The sequence below is a fragment of the Megalobrama amblycephala genome, linkage group LG17 (assembly GCF_018812025.1).
Source record: "Megalobrama amblycephala isolate DHTTF-2021 linkage group LG17, ASM1881202v1, whole genome shotgun sequence".
Taxonomy (NCBI): Eukaryota; Metazoa; Chordata; class Actinopteri; order Cypriniformes; family Xenocyprididae; genus Megalobrama; species Megalobrama amblycephala.
In genome coordinates this window covers 41,759,102-41,776,587 of record NC_063060.1, presented here as the reverse complement: position 1 = coordinate 41,776,587, position 17,486 = coordinate 41,759,102, and the positions used below count along the sequence as shown (strand labels likewise).

The window sequence follows — 17,486 nt, the reverse complement described above, 5'->3', positions numbered from 1 at the left end:
GTTTTTTTTTTTTTAAGTCCATATATGTCTGTTGGCTTTGGTGTGTATATTTGTGTGGGCCAAAAATTTTTTAAGGCCTGTTACAAAAATATATGTTAATATTATGTGACAAATGTAACAACAATTTAGCTGCAAGCAACAATTAAAAGGTCGAGCACACCAATAGTATTGTAAGACTGTGGATTTTGTGATATTGTGGAAAGTGGATTTGTTTGGTCAGAGCACTCTGCTGAACTCAAGAGTAGTAGTTTAAATGTGGACATTTACCATTGTTTATATAATAACTTTTGATGAGTAGGGAGGTCACCAAATACACATGCTGTTCACAGATTAATGTGGTACGTAAAAGTGAAAATAGAGAATATTTGATCAAAAAATACATCCTGACACGCCTGTAACATGCAGTGGTTTTAAATTACAGTTTCCATGGTTTCACTGTTAGTACTTTAATGTATTGCTTGTTTTGTGTCTTCAGTAGCTTATCCCTCATATTGCTTCTGTAAAGAACAGGTCATGTGATGGCTTAGCAGTTCTCTGTGTTGATTGGTCAGTCAGTCTGGTTAAGAAGACACCGCAGGATAAGCCAGCTGCCCCATATGCACATGTACGTTTGGGCTGTGATTCTGTATGAAAACATCCTGCTTTCACAAAAGGCTGCAGAACATAAAAGGTAAGTCTAATTTACCCCCAGTTTTATAGTTATGTACTTGTAAGCAACTACATGAAATCAGGTCAGGAGGCCACTGAGAAGTTGATCTCTTGATTCGGGTCAGTGCTAAAATGTTAGGGTCAGTTAGGGCAGATTTGTTATAAATCAAAAGTGAAGTGTAATTACTGAATTTCTGTGCCCTCAGAGAAATCACTGATTTCAAACAGTTTCCGAACAGTCTTCCATTGCTCATCAAACAGATCTCATCCCAATAGATGGGATACTCAAACAAACTGCAGTGCTCTGATAGTGCCAGTGTTTACACTTTTTGAAGGAATAAACCTAAAGAGTGACTTAAAGTTGTCTCAGCCTATTAACGTACATAGATATAATAGACAAAAAATACCTTTTTATATAATATCTTAATGTTTTAATAGAAATTCATGGGAGATAACCTCATTTATCTGGTAGTCAAATAGAACAGCTTTCTAAAAATAGTTGATTAGGAGACAGATTAACTAAATAGTAAGCTAATTAGTTTGTGCCAAATGGGCCTGTATTAATCCGTGTGCCATGATTTGACTTCTTATAAGTCACCAATCATTTCCTTACTTTCTACTTAAAGGGATAGTTCACCCCAAAATGAAAATTCTGTCATCATTTACTTGCCCTCAAGTTGTTCCAAACCTGTATGAATTTCTTTCTTCTGTCAATGGCTACCGTCACCGGTTTGGTTATTAACTTTATTTAAAATATCTTCATTTGAGTTCACCAGAAGAAAGAAATTCATACAGGTTTGGAACAACTTGAGGTGAATAAATGATGAAAGAATTTTCATTTTTGGGTGAACTACCTCTTTAAGTGGACATTAGTAAATGATTATAATCCAATTATTATTAAAATTAATTGTTCACAATTTTACAGCTACTATGGGCTCCATGGGGGAAGAGCACACATGCCCCATGTGTCGTGACGTGTTTGGTCGAGCTCAACCCTTTCCCTGCGGCCACAGCTTCTGCCCGTCCTGTGCACAAGAGGCCTGGAGCTCGAGTTCTGGCTGTGGTAAGCGAAGATTTGTATGCCCACAATGCCTGGAGGAACAGGGGCATGTTGTATGTGACTGTTGTCCGGAAGACGAGGTCCAAGCAGCAGTGAAGACCTGCCTGCGATGTGAGATCTCTCTGTGCGAGCAGCATCTGCAGCCACATCTGCAGCGCCCGGCTTACAGCACTCACCTGCTGGTGGAGCCGTTGATGGACGTATCCCGCCGCAGGTGCCCCACCCATCAGGAGGTATTCCGACATTACTGCATGGATGATAGAGTGTATGTCTGCCCAGACTGTATCCTGGAGGGACGGCATGCTCAACACCAGGTCAAAGGGGTGAGAAAAGTGGAGGAGGAATATAAAGTAAGTTATTAGATCTATTATATTGCTGTTTAAGATGATTTAAGTCCTGTTGTAGGATTTTTAATAAAGTGCACTGCGCTTTACACTGGGTTTATTGTCTTTGTAAAATCAGATATCCCACCCTGCAAAAACACATTTCCGGGAGGTAGCGTGCACCCCAACAATAAAAAGAATAATGTAGGTCTACTACATTATATTATATTATACAAATCCGATTCCAAAAAAGTTGGGACATTGTACAAATTGTGAATAAAAAAGGAATGCAATAATTTACACATCTCATAAACTTATATTTTATTCACAATAGAATATAGATCAAATGTTGAAAGTGAGACATTTTGAAATGTCATGCCAAATATTGGCTCATTTTGAATTTCATGAGAGCTACACATTCCAAAAAAGTTGGGACAGGTAGCAATAAGAGGCCGGAAAAGTTAAATGTACATATAAGGAAAAGCTGGAGGACCGATTTGCAACTTATTAGGTCAATTGGCAACATGATTGGGTATAAAAAGAGCCTCTCAGAGTGGCAGTGTCTCTCAGAAGTCAAGATGGGCAGAGGATCACCAATTCCCCCAATGCTGCGGTGAAAAATAGTGGAGCAATATCAGAAAGAGTTTCTCAGAGAAAAATTGCAAAGAGTTTGAAGTTATCATCATCTACAGTGCATAATATCATCCAAAGATTCAGAGAATCTGGAACAATCTCTGTGCGTAAGGGTCAAGGCCGGAAATCCATACTGGATGCCCGTGATCTTCGGGCCCTTAGACGGCACTGCATCACATACAGGAATGCTACTGTAATGGAAATCACAACATGGGCTCAGGAATACTTCCAGAAAACATTGTCAGTGAACACAATCCACCGTACCATTCGCCGTTGCCGGCTAAAACTCTATAGGTCAAAACAGAAGCCATATCTAAACATGATCCAGAAGCGCAGGCGTTTTCTCTGGGCCAAGGCTCATTTAAAATGGACTGTGGCAAAGTGGAAAACTGTTCTGTGGTCAGACGAATCAAAATTTGAAGTTCTTTTTGGAAAACTGGGACGCCATGTCATCCGGACTAAAGAGGACAAGGACAACCCAAATTGTTATCAGCGCTCAGTTCAGAAGCCTGCATCTCTGATGGTATGGGGTTGCATGAGTGCGTGTGGCATGGGCAGCTTACACCTCTGGAAAGGCACCATCAATGCTGAAAGGTATATCCAAGTTCTAGAACAACATATGCTCCCATCCAGACGTCGTCTCTTTCAGGGAAGACCTTGCATTTTCCAACATGAGGATCATCAATTACAACATCATGGCTGCGTAGAAGAAGGATCCGGAAGAAGCAGTCCAGATCTTTCACCCATAGAAAACATTTGGCGCATCATAAAGAGGAAGATGCGACAAAGAAGACCTAAGACAGTTGAGCAACTAATAGCCTGTATGAGACAAGAATGGGACAACATTCCTATTCCTAAACTTGAGCAACTTGTCTCCTCAGTCCCCAGACGTTTGCAGACTGTTATAAAAAGAAGAGGGGATGCCACACAGTGTTAAACATGGCCTTGTCCCGACTTTTCTGAGATGTGTTGATGATAAACTTATTTTTCCCTTAAAATGATACATTTTCTCAGTTTAAACATTTGATATGTCATCTATGTTGTATTCTGAATAAAATATTGAAATTTGAAACTTCCACATCATTGCATTCTGTTTTTATTCACAATTTGTACAATGTCCCAACTTTTTTGGAATCGGGTTTGTATTATATTATTAATTCATTGCGAAAGCTGCATAATACGAGTTCATTTGTGTGCCGAAAGTGATTTAGGCTAGTGTCACGAAATAAGGCCCCGTTTCCACCTGGTATTAAAGGGTTAATTCACCCAAAAATGAAAATAACATCATTAATTTCTCACCCTCATGTCATTCCACACCCATAAGACCTTCATTCTTCTTCAGAACACAAATTAAGATATTTTTGATAAAATCCGATGGCTCAGTGAGGCCTCCATTGACAGCAATATAATTAACACTTTCAATGCTCAGAAAGCTACTAAAACATATTTAAATCAGTTCATGTGACTACAGTGGTTCAACCTTAATGTTATGAAGAGACAAGAATACTTTTTGTGTGCAAAAAAACCTAAATAACTTTATTCAACAATTTCTAGTGATGGACGATTTCAAATGTAATCAACGGATAAAATCAAATGTATCAAATTGCCAAAGTCGCATGATTTCAGTAAACAAGGCTTTGTTACATCAAAAGTGTTTCAAAATTTCAATGGTCTGCGAGCGGGACAGGTGGGATGTCTATAAAATTGTGTTTTTAACCCCGGGGGAAGGGCCAGTCACACAGAACGTGATTTTGCTTTGAAATAGGAATAAACGCAGCATTGTTTTTAACTTATTTAAAAACATTAGGAACAGCATGTCATGCACGAGAGGCTACAAAAGAAGCGAGGCAGCAGTCAAATACGTCCGTCTAGCAAAACAATGTAAAAGCAGTGAGTGGATTGCAAAAAAAATGTGTTCTTTGTGAACGGCCCTTCACTTTTGTCATTTAGCACTTCTTTTAACCCTGTGTTATGAAACCAGGCCCCTCATAGAGTTTAGAATGTAAGAAACAGTTGTTTAGCTACAAACCAATCACAAGCAGGGGTGCCATAATGGCACACTTCATATGCAGTCTTACAGTCTTATTAACCAACAGTGGCCGTTGCATGATTGTGAAGTCCACGAGACAGTAGTGTGTCCCATTGCCATTTTAGGTTTCAGAAGGGTGCTCAAGAGCGCCCCCTATGCTGTTGTAATGTGCCTTCGATGCACACTTTTGCCAAGCCGGTGCAGTGACAAACTGGGTCCCCCCCTGAAATCGAGTCTCCATTAGGGCCTCACACGATCCGACTGGTTCAAATTGCTTTTAACACTCTTAATTAGTGGCTGATTACAATTCCTACAAAATCATGTTATAATAAATGCTGTTTCAACTACATTATAATGACCTTTCATATCTGTTTTAGTTTGCATATATGTACTAACATAGCATACAGATACCAATTAGCCTGATAGCTTATTTTATACATGCATTTGCACTTACCCTACATGTATTTACAATCATCTTTAATTTGATTGTGTTAAATTAAGTGTTAAATGTCCGAATATTTCAGTTATGAATAAAACAAATGAATGATGTTCAATTATTCACTAAATAGGCTATTATATTATTTATTAATTAACAGTTCAGTTGGTTTTATTATGCACTAATTTGTTTTCTTACGCATTACATATTAAGCTATGTGTATTTTAAATTAATATCATTCGTATATATTCGTATATACGAGCTCCACTGGTGAAACAAACAGAATACCTAGGATTAGTTCTTATAACCCAAGGTATAACTGAAATATTAAACATATTAAAAGACCCAGGGTTCAAATTTAAAAAGCCCTTCTGTAATATTTTACAGGTCAAATTACAGAGCCTGTTCGAGAAAGCAGAAGAGAAAGTAAAGCAAGGAGAAATTATGGTTCAAGAACATCAGAACGCTTGTCGCACCATCATAGTAAGTTCAAGCATATTTGGCGTCTCATTTCAAATAAACAAATTATTCCTAACCTGCAATATATTGATATTGACATAACTGAATACATGCATTGTGCGTGTTTATTTTAGGAGGACTCCTCTGTGAGTGATGTCTCTCAGGTGTTACAGATGGGCTCAGCCCTGCAGACTCAGGTGGGCCGTCTAGTGTCGGCTGTAATAAACATCACTGAGCAGGAGAGACAGCAGGCCATGGAGAGGGTGCAGGAAGACTACAGCAGGGTGAGAGAAGATCTGAACCAAACAGAGAGCATCCACCGCTTCCTCGGCTCCCTGCTGGACGAGAGAGACCCCTTCCTGTTAATCTGGGTATGAGGACATACTTCATAATGAAGGTGATGCAGTGATGTGTAGAGAACTACTAAAACGAGGAGATAATAATGAATTGCATCCACAAGACTTAGTTATGGCATTTTATATCTCTTACTCATTCTCATTACAAAGGGTGGAACCCTTTATTTAGGGTCTTTACAGATTAATTCAAAATAAGAGACTTTGCGACACACATTCATAGTAGTCCTACTTTTTCACAGGCGTACCAGACAGAGGATTCACAGTGAGTCTATAGATAAACCGTGATTGTTTCAGTGTGTCGTAGAAATATCTTGTGATTTGTGAGTGCAGTTATATGTTAGTTTGCATTTGAGCGAGTGTGTATATAATATGTTTTACAGTATTAGTCGCTCTCTTCTTCCGTGCAGGATGATGGCAGATCTCAACTCCCCTCTGTTCACACCACCACAGCCCAGCATGGATAAGAAACGTATCTTAGAGAATGTGGAAAATAAATACAGAGAGTTCATAGCCGAGACCCTGCGCTGCCTAATTGAGCTCAAGAGAGACCTCTGTGCGTATTATCATTCATACAAGTCAATGAAGGGTGCTGATGCTAGGAATATTTTGATTTTTTTTTTTTTTTTCATGATCCTAATCAATATTTTCAGCATGTTGTAAAGTTTACTGTATACAGTTTTTGAGCATTATTGCCTTGTGCAATAGTGCCATCTAGTGGCTACAATTCTAATGGCTGTTTCTCTTTGTTATTTAGTAAGCAGCCCATTAACCTTGGATAAAAACTCAGCCCACCCACTCCTAAATATCTCTGAAGACCTACGGTCAGTGATGAGGGTAAAAAACCGTTTGTCTGTGGCTGAGCATCCTGACCGCTTCGACCACTGGTCTCAGGTGGTCTCCTGTCAGATATTTTCTTCAGGAACCCATTATTGGGAGCTGGAGGTGGAGGGTTTCTGGGATATAGCAGTAACCTACCACAGCATTGGGAGAAAAGCAAAAGAGGGCACGGCCTTTGGCTGCAATAAGGTAGATTGTGTATTAGAACACTATTACAGGGGTTTTCTAACTTTTTGATGCCACAGATTGCCAAATATGATGATCTCCTTCTTAAAATATTAAAGGATTAGTTCACTTTCAAATTAAAATTTCATGATAATTTACTCACCCCCATGTCATCCAAGATGTTCAGGTTTTTGATGAAAACATTCCAAGATTATTCTCCTTATAGTGGACTTCAATGGGCACCAAACGGTTGAAGGTCCAAATTACAGTTTCAGTGCAGCTTCAAAGGGCTTTAAACGATACCAGACGAGGAATAAGAGTCTTATCTAGAGAAACCATCACTCATTTTTTCTAAACATTTTTTTTAATTATATACGTTTTAACCATAAATGCTCATCTTGAACTAGCTCTCTTCTTCTTCTCTATTTGAGTGTAGACACTGCTCAGTGTATCACTGCCCTCCACAGGTCAAAGTTTGAACTAATTGTTATATACTTGCACCAGTGTTGTAGTCGAGTCACCAACTGTCGAGTCCGAGTCGAGTCTCGAGTCCCAGTGTTCGAGTCCGAGTCCAAGTCGAGTCACCATTACCAGAGTTCGAGTCCGAGTCGAGTCTCGAGTCCTGAGAGTGTGAGAGAGAGAGAGTGTGTGTGTGAGTGAGTGTGTGTGTGTGAGAGATAGAGAGAGAGAGAGAGAGAGCAAGCACGAGCGAGCGAGCGAGCGTTTGTGAGTTAGTGACCGAGTGATTTAGCGTGAGTGTGTTTGTATGTGTTCAAGTGAATGTGTGTGTGTGACGGCACGCGACTGGTCAGAAAGCAACGTGTAACGTTAGTCTGACATGTTTCTTGTCCACGACACCACAGGATTTTAGGAGTCAAAATTGCGTCATCCATCTGACACAGTGACCATTGCAACAGACAAAAAAAAAAATCATGTAATCTGATCTGACGCAGTGACTAGTAAGTTATCAACAGACAAAAAAAATTGTAATCTGAACCAGACATTAGACATCGTCGACGTCTGACGCCAAATTGTCAAACATCGCCCAACCCTAGCTTCTTCTGTTTATTATCATATATGCATTAGTCAATAATAGTTTTTTTAAAAGCTAACGTTAGCCAATGGAAAGCATTTTACTTACTTTTCTGGGTGCATCCGTGACAGGTGTCTGTTAAAGTTTGAAGTTGTCCCAGTCTTTTCCTCAATTGTGCGATTACACACACAACATTTAGCGCTGCTCTTTCCAGCATTAGATGCAAAATTCGTGTAGGCGAATTTCACGATCCGGGGCACATCTTTCTGCATTTTCCAAATTTGAACATTTAGCCCGCGAATCATGCACGAGCGTAAAGTGAGTGACGTCAGTGAGTGTGTTGTCAAGAGAGCGAGCGGTAGCAGTGTCTGTGAGGGAAAAAAAATAGATCCCGGCCGGTCTTGGGCACGAAACCTTATATAATATTATATATAAATTTATATAATTTTTTTATAACATATTTAGTCAAAAACAACGTGATGAATGCTCAAGTCCGATTTTATATATCCTCGAGTCCGAGTCCAAGTACGAGTCATCAGTCCGCGAGTCCAAGTCGAGTCACGAGTCCAGAGAATGGAGTCTCGAGTCGGACTCGAGTCCAAAGAATAGTGACTCGAGTACTCCATCACTGACTTGCACTAGCATATTGTATATGACAATTTAGTTCAAACTTTGACCTGTGGAGGGCAGTAATACACTTAGCAGCGTCTACACTCAAATAGAGAAGAAGAAGAGAGCTAGTTCAAGATGAGCATTTATGGTTAAAATGTATAAAATTTTTAGAAAATGAGCGATGGTTTCGCTAGATAAGACCCTTATTCCTCCTCTGGGATTGTGTAGAGCGCTTTGAAGCTGCAATGAAACTAATTTTGACCTTCAACCATCTGGAGTCCATTGAAGTCCACTATAAGGAGAATAATCCTGGAATGTTTTCATCAAAATCCTTAATTTCTTTTCGACTGAAGAAAAAAAGACTTGAACATCTTGGATGACATTGGGGTGAGTAAATTATCAAGAAATTTTCATTTGAAAGTGAACTAATCCTTTAATATATATATTTTTTATTCATAATAATTGTGTGCAATTTTGTAGCATCTAATGTCAGAGGCCTAGCCCATTTAATATATTTAATCAATTATATCTTGTGCATTTCTGTAGTTGATTTTCTGTTATCTTGCTCAGATATCCTGGAGCCTGACACAGCAGCATGACAAGAAACTTGCTGCCTGGCATAACCGAAAGAAAACCCACCTCTCTGTGAAAATGTCAGGCAACCATTTGGCAATCGCTCTGGACTATGATTCTGGCTCCATCACCTTTTCAGAAGTAGGATCGTCCTCCACCCTGCTCCCGCTGCACAATTTCAGCACCAGCTTCACCCAGCCCATCTGCCTGGGCTTTGGCCTCTACAAACCAGAGCTGAACAGCAGGGTCACCATCCTCAAGAAAATATGACTGCATTTACCTCTCGGATTTAGGTAGAGATGGGAACTGTCATTGCTGTTAAAACTTTTAATTCATAAAGAGTTTTATGTTGGATAAATGATGTTCTGGTTGAAAAGCTAGTCTTAATTGTTTCCAAATTTGTGACCCTGGACCACAAAACCAGTCATAAGTCACAAGGGTATATTTGTAGCAATAGCCAACAATACACTGTATGGGTCAAAATCATCGATTTTTCTTTTATGCCAAAAATCATTAGGATATTAAGTAAAGATCATGTTCCATGAAGACATTTTGAATCAAAATATCAATAATGAATCAAAAACGTATTTTTGTGAGTGGAAATGCATTGGTAAGGACTTCATTTGGACAACTTTAAAGGCAATTTTCTCAAAATGTAGATTTTTTTGCACCCTCAGATTCCAGATTTTCATATGTATTCAGCTTTCAGATGATGTACAAATCACAATTTCAAAAAATTGACCCTTATGACTGTGGTCCAGGGTCACATTTTAGTTTATTTTCTATTATAATTAAAGTCTTAACCCAGTCTAATCTTTCTGGGGTTTTTTCCATCATAATTTTTTCACTCAAATTTTAAGGGGAAGATCCAATGCATCTTTTACATTTGATGGCTATTAAAAATGAGCAAAATATAAATCTCTAATATTTACTTTTAGTTTAGTAGATATTTTGCCAGTAGCCAATTTATTTTAAAGGTAGACTTTTAAAGACAGGAGGCAATTTCGAGCTATGCTGCTTGAAGACTTGATCTTTGTGAAGAGGATGATGAAGATGATGCAGCACATTCTGACCCAACCTCTAGGCCTTCTGGATCGATGCTTATAGAATTAGCAGTTGACATTTTTTGAGAGAGGACGACATATCTCTACTTCACTTAGGATCTTGAAGTTTGATGTCTTTTTACTTTACTGCCCTCACTATGTGTAGGCATACATAGCTCCTCCAAAAAAGACTTGAGACAGAACTGAATCCAAGTGCAATTTAATGGAAGTGGTGTAAAACTGCAAAAGGCAACAATAGAAGCATAGATGAGCATATGCAACTTCTAATACATCCATTTTCAATGATAAATAGCACAGCATACATAGCAATAGCGTGAACAACATTACAGGGCACACAGCTTACATTTCCCTTAGTATGCAAATGTTCACACAAGCTTTAAAATACATAATTGAAAGACTCTTTACAATAAATAGACAGATTACAACATGAATCCAACAAGCTGAAGAGCACTTGATAGTCCATACACATGTACACTCATCTAACATATCCAAATACAACACCATAATCTATAACAAAACACCAAAAAACACTTACAGACAATGCCTTTTCCAAGTGTGGATGGAGATTGGTATGGTCTGTGTGCACTCTCAAACACCTCCCACAAAATGGCTGAACAGCACATGCTCTGATTAAATATAGGCATGTCACCACTAGGGGTCGCTAAATTGCGAAACTGGAGCTGAGAACAGCATATTGTGTTTATTAGTCATGTTTAATCAATCAAAGCCTTTCAATCTTCTGTTTATTCAGCTACCACAATATGATGTGTGTTATCTTCTTCTGCGGCAGGGCATATTTGGAGTTTCTGCGCAAGAGCGCCCTCTGGCTTTCAGATGAAGAAGCATTTGCTACTGATCACAGAGCTGTACAGCTCTGACAAGCTGCGCATGAAATAATCACAGCCTTTGCCAAATCGGGTGCGATTTAATCGCGATAAATTGTGCAGCCCTATTTTTTACCATTCTAACAAAATGTTTTTATTAAAAAAATGCCTACCCTACTTTTTTTGTGTAATACTGTTTTTATTGCATTTTCTTGAACACTTACACAGCAATGTACATCTGTAACAACACATAATGCACAAAAACAAAACAAACAAATACCGAGGCTCATTTTACATAAATAGTATAATAGCACAAACCAACATTGGGTAATACAATATATACTTTGGTCAGAGTTAACAATAGATTGCATATAATAACCAAAAATATAAGCAATAAAGTAGGGTTAGTATAGTCCATTAAAGTATATTTTCATATGAATGTAATACCTAATCATCAAACGATTTGTTCCTCCTCCATTATATTGTTAATATCTCTGTGTTCAATAAATAGGAAAAAGGGACTCCAGACACTCTTAAATTTGTCTTCTTTACCCTTAATAATATAGGTTATTTTTTCCATTGCAATGCATGAAGACATTTCTCCCTACATCCCTACTTTTAAATGCATAACATGGACTTATATCTTTCCCTGTAGGAAGCCTTTTACTTCACAGTCACTTGTGAAGGATTTGTGATTGTTTAGGCATTGTGTTCATTGTTGTGGTGCCATCAGCCAATCAGCACAGTCAGATTTCATTTACGATTGGCTCAAAAAGTTCTGTGCTCCCATGAGCAAAGATGACAGATGTTAAAGCCTGTACTTCCAAGTTGATAAACTGCCATTGACATGGAAGGGAATGCTAACCTCTTAGCTTTCTCCTGGTATTACAGACTTCATTGTTGACAGGCAGCCCTTCCGTATAATCAACTAACTAAATTCAGAAATTCAACAGTGCATTTTTAAAATGCATGCACAATTTTACAAAATGTATGCATAATAGTCTTATTTTATTAATTGGTTTCATTTGTTGTGATACATTTTCAAAAAATAAAAAAATAATTGATATATTTGTGAAATCTGAAAGTTATTCTGTTTTTTTTTTAGATTTTATTTTATGATATTATCCTTTGTGCCCTTTGATGTTTATGATCCATATGGATCAATCATGTTTTGCGGGACACTTGTTTTATGGTTCCTGTATTGTTCTATACTGTTGGCTATCACTGACAGCTACAAATGCCAGCTTGGCCATGCTGTTTACATCAAAAGAATAATTACACGGCTAGGATTATTAGAGAAAGTGAGAGAGGGAGGAAGAGAGGTGGAGTGGGTGGGAAGGGGAGGGTCTTGAGAGACAGGATGAGTAGGAAGATCTGTCAGATTCACTGTTTCTTTACAGAAGCTTTGACACCTCGCATCATTACACCTGGGAAACCGAGGAACAGCCCACTAAATCAGGTGATTTTGCTATTTTTTTCCTATTACAAAAGCTTATGAACTTAATTTAATCTTACTGTTACTCCCTAGGAAAGATGATTTAGAAAAATATTGTGTAGCGCACATAAAAAATGTGTATTTTGATTTGTTTTCCTGTTAAATATTGAAACCTTTGTTAGATTTATGCTTTAATAAATACAAATTATTTGACAAGAAGGGAAGAATTCTAATTTTTTTTAAAAGTTTTATAATCTTACACATTATAATTCTTAGAATCTTTTCCTTCTCAAGTAAACTGTTCTTTTTTTAAGGATATTTTTACATGAAAACAAGGCAAAAATGTTGTTTAAGAAAATGTTTTTTTTAGTGTAAGGTGATTCAGAGTTTTAGATTAGTGCTCTAAAGGCAATACTAAAAAAAATATATATATATATTATAGATAATGTGATCAATTTTGTTTAGAAAATAAAGCTGTGCAGAACTGCACTGAGCAGAATTAGTTCTTACAGAAAGTGCACAAACACTGAGGTTTCACTCAAGACCAGACGCAAAGAAGGCTGACCTTTGTAAATGTCACTGCTTTATAAAGACTATAAACATGACTTGAATAGAAAATTAACGAGGTGAGCGCTGCCAATTAAGACCTGATATAGATGTACCATACCTTAAATATATTCCGAGATGTACGTTCTTTAGTTTCGACACTTGCATATTGTTGCCGCTGTTGCGTGCCAAAGCACCAAGGAGAGAGAGAGAGAGGGTTCGGCCAATACGCATGAGCAAAGGAGAGAGGGACAGAGGATCTGTGTAGGAGAGAGAGGTCCTGCATGTTGTGGAACGTCAGGAGGGAAGTGAGAGCGTGTTAAAGACAGATGGTCTCTCAGTGGAGTTGTTCTTTTTTCTCTCTCTTGTTCTCACTCTCTCCTGGATGCTGCTCCCCTCAGCTGAACGGGATCCAAAGTGTTACCTCATGATCTTCATCCTTCACTGCTCCTCTTCCTCCTCCCCCATACACACAACAAGCATACCTGTTGGCTCCTCTGACTCCCTCTCTCTCTCTCTCTCTCTCTCTCTCTGTCTTCTCACAGGTTGGCTATGATGATGGATTTTTTTTGGGATGATGAGAAACCTCTAAGTGTCCTTGCCTTTGGTCCCCTGCAGGCAATTTAACAAGATAGCACAGAAGTAGATCTTCGTCAGGAAACTGTGACAGACAGGAGGGTGACTGCAAAATAGAGTGAGAGAGTGAGGGTGAAAGACAGCCAAGGATTTAAAGATCTATAACTTTTACAGTAGCTCATAACATCTCAGTTTTTCAGGATTGGTCACTTATTTCCTGAAGACGGCATACTCGCACCTAATTTCATCTGAGATATCGCAAGAGATAATAATAAGACAATGCTACCCAACTCTGGGCTGCCAATACTAGCTGTACTTCTGATAATCGTCCCTCTAGTGGTCAGAGGGCAAAATGACACGGAGCCCATAGTACTGGAGGGAAAATGCCTGGTGGTCTGTGACTCAACACCATCCTCAGAGCCAGCAGGTAATGCGCTGGGGATGTCTGTGCGTTCAGGTACCGGCCGCGTGGCCTTTTCTGCCACACGCCAAACCAACCATGAGCCCACAGATATGAGCAACCGCACCATGATCATCTATTTTGACCAGGTAAGCAATCTTTCCTCGTTAAAAAATACACTTATGCAATTTTGCTCTGTTTAATCAGTCAGTCTTTGTCAGATCTTGGTGAACGTTGGCGGTCATTTTGACCAAGAAAGCAGTATCTTCCTTGCTCCGAGACGAGGGGTGTACAGCTTCAATTTCCACGTGGTGAAGGCGTACAACAGACAAACCATACAGGTACAAACTTTCAATCTTAAAAATAAAGGTTCTTTACAGGCATACCATGAAGAACCTTTAAAATCCATGGAATTATTTAAAGGGTTAGTTCACCCAAAAATGAAATTTCTGTCATTTATTACTCACCCTCATGTCATTCTACACCTGTAAGACCTTCGTTCATCTTCAGAACACAAATTAAGATATTTTTGATGAAATCCGATCGCTTTTAATTAACACTTTCAATGCCCAGAAAGCTACTAAAGACATATTTAAAACAGTTCATGTGACTACAGTGGTTCATCCTTAATGGTATGAAGCAACGAGAATATTTTTTGTGTGCCAAAAAAAAAACAAAAAACGACTTAATTCAACAATATCCAGTGATGGGCGATTTCAAAACACTGCTTCATGAAGCTTCGAATCTTTTCTTTCGAATCAGTGGTTTGGAGCGTGTATCAAACTGCCAAAGTCACGCCCCCCAGTGGTGAACCATTGAAATTTTGAAACACATATGAAGTAACAAAGCCTCCTTTACTGAAATCACATGACTTTGGCAATTTGATTCACGCTCCGAACCACTGATTCGAAACAAAAGATTCGTAAAGCTTCATGAAGCAGTGTTTTGAAATCGCCCATCACTGGATATTGTTGAATTAAGTCATTTTTTGTTTTTTTTTGGCACACAAAAAATATTCTCGTTGCTGATTTTTTTGAAATCACACATCACTAGATATTGTTGAATAAAGTCGTTATTTTGGGTTTTCGGCGCACAAAAAGTATTCTTGTCGCTTGATAATATTAAGGTTGAACCACTGTAGTCACGTGAACTGATTTAGATACGTCTTTAGTAGCTTTCTGGGTATCTGAAAGTGTTAATTATCATGCTGGCAATGCAGGCCTCACTGAGCCATCGGATTTCATCAAAAATATCTTAATTTGTGTTTTGAAGATGAACGAAGGTCTTACGAGTGTGGAACGACATGAGGGTGAGTAATAAATGACAGAAATTTCATTTTTGGGGTGAACTAACCCTTTAAACTGTTTTTCACACTGAGAAAAAATGTTTTGTTTAAAAAGAAATATTCACTGGAAGGTTCTTCTCTGTGGAAACTCCCTTTATTTTTCAGTGTATAGGCAGAGAGAGACACATAACAACTGTAAATAATGAGTAATTAATGCAAAGCAGTGACAGTGTTTCCCATTCACAGGTGAGTTTGATGTTGAATGGATGGCCAATGATCTCAGCTTTTGCTGGAGACCAGGATGTGACACGGGAGGCGGCCACGAATGCAGGGCTTGTGATCATGGAGCGAGGCGACAAGGCTTACCTCAAGCTAGAAAGGGGCAACTTAATGGGAGGCTGGAAGTACTCTACTTTTTCAGGCTTCCTGGTCTTCCCCTTATAAAGACGGCGGCGTGGGGAAGAGAAGAGGTGTGAGACGGGAAAGAGCGAGGATGAGGATTTATGTTAGGAAAATTAATGCCATAGGAAAGTTCATGTTTGTTCTTCCTCTCTTTTTAATGGGTGTCAGAACAGAGAAAATGCAGAAAATGGGAATATTATTTATATTTTATCATTTACATTATTTAGAAATATTGTCAAATATTATTATAATACAAATAATATTATAATAAAATTTTATGGTGAACAAGATTTGAAGAAAAAAGTTTCTAAAATTAGTTTTAGTGTTTTTTTGTTTTTTTTAATAATGTATTTAAGATAATATGAACGTAAAAAGTGCTGGGTTAAAAACAACTGAAGTTGGGCTGAAAATGGACAAACCCAGTGATTGGGTTGTTTTAACCAAGCAGATGGGTTAAATGTTTGACCCAACCAGCTGGGTAGCTTTATTTAACTCAACAATTGTTTAAAAATGACTGTATTTCTTGCTTATAATGTTCCTACGGAAGAGGATTAGGGCCAAGGGACCATCTCGAGATTAAAGTTGTTAAATTTTGAGAAAAAACTCGTTAAATTTTGAGAAAAAAGTCGAGATAAAATGTTGAGAATAAAGTCATTAAATTATGAGAAAAAAGTCGTTAAATTACGAGAACAAATTAGTTTAATTATGAATAAAATGTCGTTAAATTACGAGAAAAAAGTCAAAATAAAATGTTGAGAATAAAGTCATTAAATTATGAGAAAAAAGTCATTAAATTACGAGAACAAATTAGTTAAATTATGAGAAAAATGTCGTTAAATTTCGAGAAAAAAGTCGAAATAAAATGTTGAGAATAAAGTCATTAAATTATGAGAAAAAAGTCGTTAAATTACGAGAACAAATTTGTTAAATTATGAGAAAAATGTCGTTAAATTTCGAGAAAAAAGTCGAGATAAAATGTTGAGAATAAAGTCATTAAATTACGAGAAAAAAGTCGTTAAATTACGAGAACAAATTAGTTAAATTATGAGAAAAATGTCGTTAAATTTCGAGAAAAAAGTCGAAATAAAATGTTGAGAATAAAGTCATTAAATTACGAGAAAAAAGTCGTTAAATTACGAGAACAAATTCATTAAATTATGAGAAAAATGTTGTTAAATTTGAACGAATTTGTTCTCATAATTTAACGACATTTTTCTCATAATTTAATGAATTTTTTCTCGTAATTTAACGACTTTTTTCTCATAATTTAATGAATTTGTTCTTGTAATTTAACGACTTTTTTCTCGTAATTTAATGACTTTATTCTCAACATTTTATCTTGACCTTTTTCTCGAAATTTTGAGCCAGCCATATAGTCATTTTTAAACAATAGTTGAGTTAAATAAAACTGCCCAGCATGTTGGGTCAAACATTTAACCCATCTGCTCAGTTTGTCCATTTTCATCCCAACTTGGGTTGTTTTTAACCCAGCATTTTGTAGAGTGTATGGTTAAACTAAAAACTGGCATTGATGGGACTGTCCTAATAATATCTTTAAAAAATTATGTATTTAAATTTTTTGGCCAAAATTCAATTTCTGAAATCGCTTTTAATGAAACAAAAAATTAAAATATAGCTTATCTTTGTGAGTTTTCTGTTTCTCATGTCTATGTTTGCCTGCTTATGGAGCTGTGTGTGTATATTTCAAAGCTTTGTAAAGATAAATCTCATTAAATTGAGTCCCTTAACTAAAAACCCTCATTTCTCCTCATTCTGTGTGAAATATGTAA

General features: G+C 37.5%; 2 protein-coding genes across 3 annotated transcripts in view; both read left to right on the top strand.

Annotated features, from left to right (window-relative positions):
• The window catches only part of trim110 (tripartite motif containing 110), a 47,968-nt gene extending 38,314 nt beyond the window's left edge, over positions 1-9,654 (top strand). For both annotated transcript variants that reach the window (XM_048164696.1, XM_048164697.1), the window contains 8 exons: positions 506-670; positions 1,574-2,058; positions 5,517-5,612; positions 5,723-5,959; positions 6,184-6,206; positions 6,352-6,497; positions 6,699-6,970; positions 9,162-9,654. In XM_048164696.1, the coding sequence (XP_048020653.1) occupies positions 628-670; positions 1,574-2,058; positions 5,517-5,612; positions 5,723-5,959; positions 6,184-6,206; positions 6,352-6,497; positions 6,699-6,970; positions 9,162-9,434 (1,575 nt within the window). In that variant the 5' untranslated portion in view covers positions 506-627 and the 3' untranslated portion in view covers positions 9,435-9,654. The remainder of the gene's footprint in view (positions 1-505; positions 671-1,573; positions 2,059-5,516; positions 5,613-5,722; positions 5,960-6,183; positions 6,207-6,351; positions 6,498-6,698; positions 6,971-9,161) is intronic.
• A 2,719-nt stretch (positions 9,655-12,373) lies between these two features.
• On the top strand, positions 12,374-16,178 carry cbln12 (cerebellin 12). The gene is made up of 4 exons (XM_048164888.1): positions 12,374-12,511; positions 13,579-14,158; positions 14,231-14,350; positions 15,541-16,178. The coding sequence occupies exons 2-4, from the start codon at positions 13,889-13,891 to the stop codon at positions 15,736-15,738; spliced, it is 588 nt and encodes a 195-aa protein (XP_048020845.1). The 5' UTR covers positions 12,374-12,511; positions 13,579-13,888; the 3' UTR covers positions 15,739-16,178.
• The last annotated feature ends 1,308 nt before the right edge of the window (positions 16,179-17,486 follow it).

Coding starts and splice junctions, on each gene's coding strand:
- cbln12 (XM_048164888.1), top strand. CDS start 13,889: ATGCTACCCAACTCTGGGCTGCCAATACTAGCTGTACTTCTGATAATC. Junction 14,159..14,230: donor TGATCATCTATTTTGACCAG/GTAAGCAATCTT, acceptor AGTCTTTGTCAG/ATCTTGGTGAACGTTGGCGG. Junction 14,351..15,540: donor ACAACAGACAAACCATACAG/GTACAAACTTTC, acceptor TCCCATTCACAG/GTGAGTTTGATGTTGAATGG.